We start from the raw sequence: 5792 nt of genomic DNA, 5'->3' as shown, positions 1-5792 counted from the left end.
TTGTCCTGTCACTGGGCACCACTGGAAACAGACTGTTCCCATCCCCCTGGCACCCTCCCTTTGAGTATTGATAAGCGTTGATAAGATCCCCCCTCAGCCTTCTCTTCTCCAGACTAAAAAGACCCAGGTCCCTCAGCCTTTCAAGTCCAATGCCATTAAAGTGACTGAATTGAGACTAAAAATTAGAAAAGGAAGCCGGGTCCATACCTACTGTGGGCTTTTTATTTCTTGTCGCTCTGGCTTCCCCACTATCCTTCAGCTCTCTTGCCTTTTACATTGCACACACTGCACTATTGTCTCGTAAAAGCCTTAGTTCAGCAAATGAGAAACATATTGCGGAGTCTGACATAATTGCAGGCCATGATTCATCCGCATCCCGGTACCTACGGTAGACTCCTCGCTGCTGTCGAGGGCTGCTTCTCGTTCCCAGCCACCGGCGGAGGCGTGGAGGGGACCCAAGGCTGCGGCTCTGGGTATTACGTGTGAGAGAATGAAATCATCTTGGTTAGCGTGAACGGCGAGAGGAGAGAGAGGGGAAAATATCCCAACTGCTTCTTGCCGCACAATATCTGGAATTAATCTATTACATCAAAATGTCACCTGCAAGCATAGACCGAGCCTGCGCTCTCTGCTATGAGCAGGTTCACCGGACTATAAATCCCGGCGTAATACCAACACTAACGACCCAGCAGCACCATGAGATGGTGCTCAACCAACCCACATGCACTGACGGTTGTTGAGTACCTGGCCCAAGCGCTGCCTTACACCCTTGGGCATCTTCGCCGAGGATTTTTCATTTTTTATGGTTAGAAATTGACTTCCCCATTTTGCCTGACCACTGGGAGAACGCTGGCACTAACGTTAGTCCCTGATGCTATTGCCTCATGTTCTGCTCAGACTCTAAAAGGCAGAAAAGGAGGAAGAAAAAGTCCTTCCCATTTAAAGGAAAAAAAAGAAAAGAAAGGCAGAGTGAGGAGAAGCAAACTCAAAAGCGTAGAAATCACGAAATCTAATCTGTAAGACACTCAATAAGAAAATTTCCTGCTAAGTCATAGCTCAGATTTCTCTTTATCTAGAAAAAATATTTCCCTTTCTTCCAAGGGCTGTCAGGTTTTTAAGAATAAAAAACAAATGAAGAGCCTAATGTGAGGAATTTGAGCTAGTGTTGTAAACCCTGTAAGCTCTTAAATAATTAGAGACCTTCATTGGTATTACACTAAGATAAACGATTCCATATAGTCCAAAGCTGATCTGTACTCCTGCTAACTACCTTAGTCTTGGGTAACTCTAGGAATCAAGAAATATTGTATATAAAGCTCTCCATGATCTTTTCATATAGAAAAATAAAGTGCAGTTGGTTTGAAGAAGGTCAATGGATTTGCTGTTTTCTCATTATATTATGCAAATAACGCCGTGTAGGAATTTGGACAACGGATGGTTTGTGAAATGTAAGAAATACATTTGTTGGCATCAGAGTAATAAGCAGGATTTTTGATCAGTGCTGATGCATTATTCTTTCATACATATATGTATACACACACACGTGCACGCTTGTATGTTTGCAACGTGTTGCCATAAATCACGTGGAAAACGTAGAGCAGCTGTCCTGTAGTAGCCAGGAATATCGTGCCTTGGTGGTGCTTTCATGGGAAACGACCCACCGTGGGCTCAGCAGAACATGCCTTATGGATATAGTAATGGGGTTACTTGAAAAGAATATTTATACGTGGGGCTAACCTAGGGTTTTTTTAAACATGAGAGGTGACTTGGCTTCTTAGTCTGCTTTTAGATGAGTCAGACTGTATACAGACGGTGTCATTAGAAGAATATTTTCCAGTAATTGGCCATTTGTCATTGTCTGCACATCCAGAGGACAGGTTTTCTCAGCCGTTTCCCCATCCCCGTGCACAGGGATGCAGCAGGTCAAACCACAGCCGCGTTTGAAACACTGCTAGAACCAAAAGATAAAAAGCCAGAACAGGCTGAGTTAAAAATGACTGGTCAGAAAGAGGTTTATACCTTTCTTTCTGGAGGGAAACTGCACACGGGGTGGAAACTGGTCTTATTTATCCCCACTGTGCCCAAGCCAAGGGATTTGTGTAGTCGCATCCCCAAAAGGCAGCCTGAGGGAGGATCAAAATAACCTGTTCTTCAGATTAAACTGCTTAAATTCTGCGTGGTTGGCTGCCCGTATTTCTAAGGACAATGCAGTGGCTGCTGCAGAGCTGTATCGCTCTGCCATCAGTGTTTCTCTACAGCAGAGGTTATAGGGACTAAAATCATAATACACTATATAAATATATAGCAATTTATTAGAAACTGAGGATTAATGCAGCAAAATCCTCAGCAGCACCAAATAAAATGCAGAAACAAAGGCACCTTTAAGCAGCATCAGAGAGAATATACTACAAAACTATTTCAGAGAGACCGATAAATCTTAAAATCCGTGTTTCTTAGATTTCTCTGAACTTGTGTTAATCTGCCATCGCAGCTCTCACATTTGAAAAATTATCAAAAAACCATAACTGGACGTTTGTGAGGAACTGGGGACAACGAGAGACCAACAGAGGGGTCAAATAAAAAGGTTTATGTATGGAAAGAGAGGTGCCAGCTGTGACGGGCAAATGAAGGGGTCACACCCCCTCGGCGTGCTGGTTTGGCCCTTGGCAGAACTTCCAGCAACTTTTTCCCCATATTTGGGGACCTTGTGAGTTTGGGGGCTGCCAAGAGCACATTTCTGCGAGACAGAGGGGACGGAGGGACACCGTGCCGCAGCAGCGCCCAGGGTGCACGGAGAGGCCGTCTCAGCCAGGCGAGGTGGTACGGCAAACGAAATGGGGGAGACGACGCAACACCCCTGCGAATAATTTCCACATCTCAGAGCAGACAGACAGCAATGAATGAAAAATTAGAAATTTCACATGCGTACATACAAAAAAAAAAGAAAAAACCTGCTAGTTTCTCTGCTGTGCTTGCCAAGGGGCAGCTCTAATTCATCCCCTTGGCCATCTCTGTTGAATTTTCCTCTCTACAATTTGCTAAACAGCTGGATTTCCATGGTTACCAGGGCTCGCTGCTGGTACGCCTCAAACATACTGCACATTTTTGCTGGGGAGACGCAGACACCCAGTCGTTCCCGCACGACTGCCCGGAGCAGCGGGCTGCAGCCGAGCCCCATGCCGGTCCCTGCCCGGGGCACGAAGGTGATGGCAGGGAATAACCCAGCTAAGGGGTGATGGGAGATATGGTATTTCATCCTTGCTTCTCCTTGCTCTCCTGGGGAAGAGACATAGCCAAACACATAGCCAAAGCTTTAAACATTTGGCACAGGACGCAGGATTGTGCCATGGGAGCCCCTGGGTCCCCTCTTCTGGCCTCACCCCTTGTACACGCACCAGCATCTCCAGCTCAGGAATCTACACGGCTTTGTGTGGTCAACTCCTAACGTCCAAACCTTTTTCCCCATTCCATTTTTGGCACACGTGTGCCTAAACACACACGCACATATTTCATCGGCGGTGGGTTCACAGGAGGGAGTTGCTATGTTAAATTCAGGTTGGTTTTGGTTTTTTTTTTTCTTAAAACACCCCAATGCAATAATTAATTTTACCAAAAGAACATATATTTTCCTACTTTTGATGTCTAATAAGCTAATTTCAATCAAGTGGTTGTATAATTTCCTGCTTTTGAAGTCTAATGAGTAAATTGCACGGAAACCTCCATAAAGTACAAAACTCATTAATAAATGTATAGTCCCTTTGTCCAAGACTTCCAACTTTAAATCAAACGCACAACAACCAGATGTTTTTCACATTACTGCATTTCAAGATTTTACTGGAAGTGATCTCATCATACATACTTAATGTAGGTGTCCAACTGTGCATGTTATTCGTATCACGGATCAGACCTTGCAGCTTTAGGACACTGTGTGGCAAACACAACTATTGTTTAAAGTGGATAAAATTTATGCTAAGCTTGCCACGGGAATACGAAGGAGACCAAATTGGATAGAATATACTGATTTTGATGAGTGTCAGAAGTGAGGAAATTATATCATTCAAACATTTGAACTTATTGTTAGGAAACACTGAGCCACTGTTTCTGGGAAAGATATTGAATTTAGCCAATCTAGTAAATCAAAGACTTTTCTGTTTTGCTTTGAAGTAGGAAATTAACTGCAAATGCAAAAGATTGGGACCAGGACAGAGGCAGAGCTGAAAGGAGATGTACGTTTTTGAAAGAGAACGAAAATGAAGGCTCGCTTGCAGGGAGGGGTGGAATAACATTTCAGTAGGAAAACATTGCTTCATCATTTTTGAAGAAAATATATACAGTTAAGTTATGATTTGAATTTTTTTGCTAGGAAACATGGCAAACCAGGAGAGCGAGCTGTACTTCCCTGAAGGGATGGAGAAAATGGGGTGCAGCTCAGTCGGCACACTTGCATGCCACGGCTTCGGCTTGCTTTGGTCATTAGGGAAATACCCACTGGGGACTCCAACCTACGAGTACTAATTAGTCACCTATTAATTACCAGCAAGAGCTGGCTGAAGGCTATTCAGGACTGTTTATCCTCCGAGCTGAGCAGTGGGCAGTCTTTCGCCCAGGCTGAGCTCACACCTCCCGTTGATTGCAGAAGAGCCCCAGCAACTCCCCTCCCCTTCCCCATAGGTCTGAATAAGATTTTGAATTTCCTCAAGACTGTAAGAAACCTCACAGGAAGGTTTCTCGGGGGTCTTCATATTCTTTTTGGTTTCTTCTCCCATTGGAAACACCATCAGAGCTCAAATCATACAGAGCATCCCATGGGGCTTTTGCTGGAAGAGAGTTGCTGAGGCACTCACGTACCATGGCTCCACTCTGAACCAAGGGGGCCATGGGAGGCAAGGAAGAAGGAAAACAAGTGTTTAATTTGAGAAATGAGTGAAATTATCTCATCTTGCCCTCCCCATCAATTCTTCCCAACCTGTTTTGATGTCACCATCCTACAGAGATCAGGTTCCTCCATACTGCTCTGCCACAGCTTTCTGGGACATCCTCAACAGTGAAGGGGGGGGCTCGCGGTCTTTCTACAGAGACATGACCATCAAAAATGAAAATACTGCCACTTCCTATTGGGTCAGCTTTGACTCACAGCACAAGTAATGGGGAAGCAGGAATACTGACCAGCATCTGGCTGGTTTCCTCTTTCAGAGATGTGGGAAGTTCACCCAATTTCTCAGGCCTTTCACTGGGAAGGAAAGGAGGAAGCAGAAATGACTCATTTTCTCTCTCTACCGGGAGAAGAGCATCAAGGAGCTGCTGAATTTGTGCCTCTTACTTGCAGCCAGGTCGTCTGAGCCCAACACATCTGAGCAGGTTCAGTGAAAGCTGTCCAAGTCCTGGTGTAACAACGAGGATCACATTGGCACATGCAAACACAGAGGAGTGTCACATTTAAATGAGGGAATTTTCTCCTTTTAAAGAACTAATAGGCTTTTCAAACACACTAGCAAGCCCTTTAGTGACGTCTAGAGACAGCTCAAAATAAATAGATAAATCACACAACCATGAGCAGGAGAGCGCGTGATCCCAGGCTCTACCCAGACCTGAGGTCTTTGGTGTGGTCCAAGGATGTCAGTGGGAGCAGCAGGTCTGAATACGGGAGCTGAATTGCTCGGGGCTGTTCCTGCAGGAATTAGATCACTTTTTGGCCATCATTAGATTAATGCGCACGGCTGTTGGTGCAGGCGAGGCGATGAGGGGTGCTCTGCCTGGGTGCAGCGTTGCTGAGGTCTTGGCTCTCTCTTCCA

The 5792-nt window shown here is 45.1% G+C and overlaps 1 protein-coding gene across 1 annotated transcript in view; it reads right to left on the bottom strand.

Moving 5' to 3' along the window:
* Positions 1 to 3178, bottom strand: part of TGFBI (transforming growth factor, beta-induced, 68kDa) — a 40212-nt gene extending 37034 nt beyond the window's left edge. Inside the window, exon 1 of the mRNA XM_009891457.1 lies at positions 3033 to 3178. Within this exon, the coding sequence (XP_009889759.1) occupies positions 3033 to 3178 (146 nt within the window). The remainder of the gene's footprint in view (positions 1 to 3032) is intronic.
* Between the last annotated feature and the right edge of the window lie 2614 nt (positions 3179 to 5792).

The sequence above is a fragment of the Charadrius vociferus genome, unplaced genomic scaffold (genome assembly GCF_000708025.1).
Source record: "Charadrius vociferus isolate BGI_N301 unplaced genomic scaffold, ASM70802v2 scaffold370, whole genome shotgun sequence".
NCBI classification, from domain to species: domain Eukaryota; kingdom Metazoa; phylum Chordata; class Aves; order Charadriiformes; family Charadriidae; genus Charadrius; species Charadrius vociferus.
The sequence above is the reverse complement of the archived record's forward strand: the minus strand, read 5'-3'. Positions and strand labels throughout refer to the sequence as shown.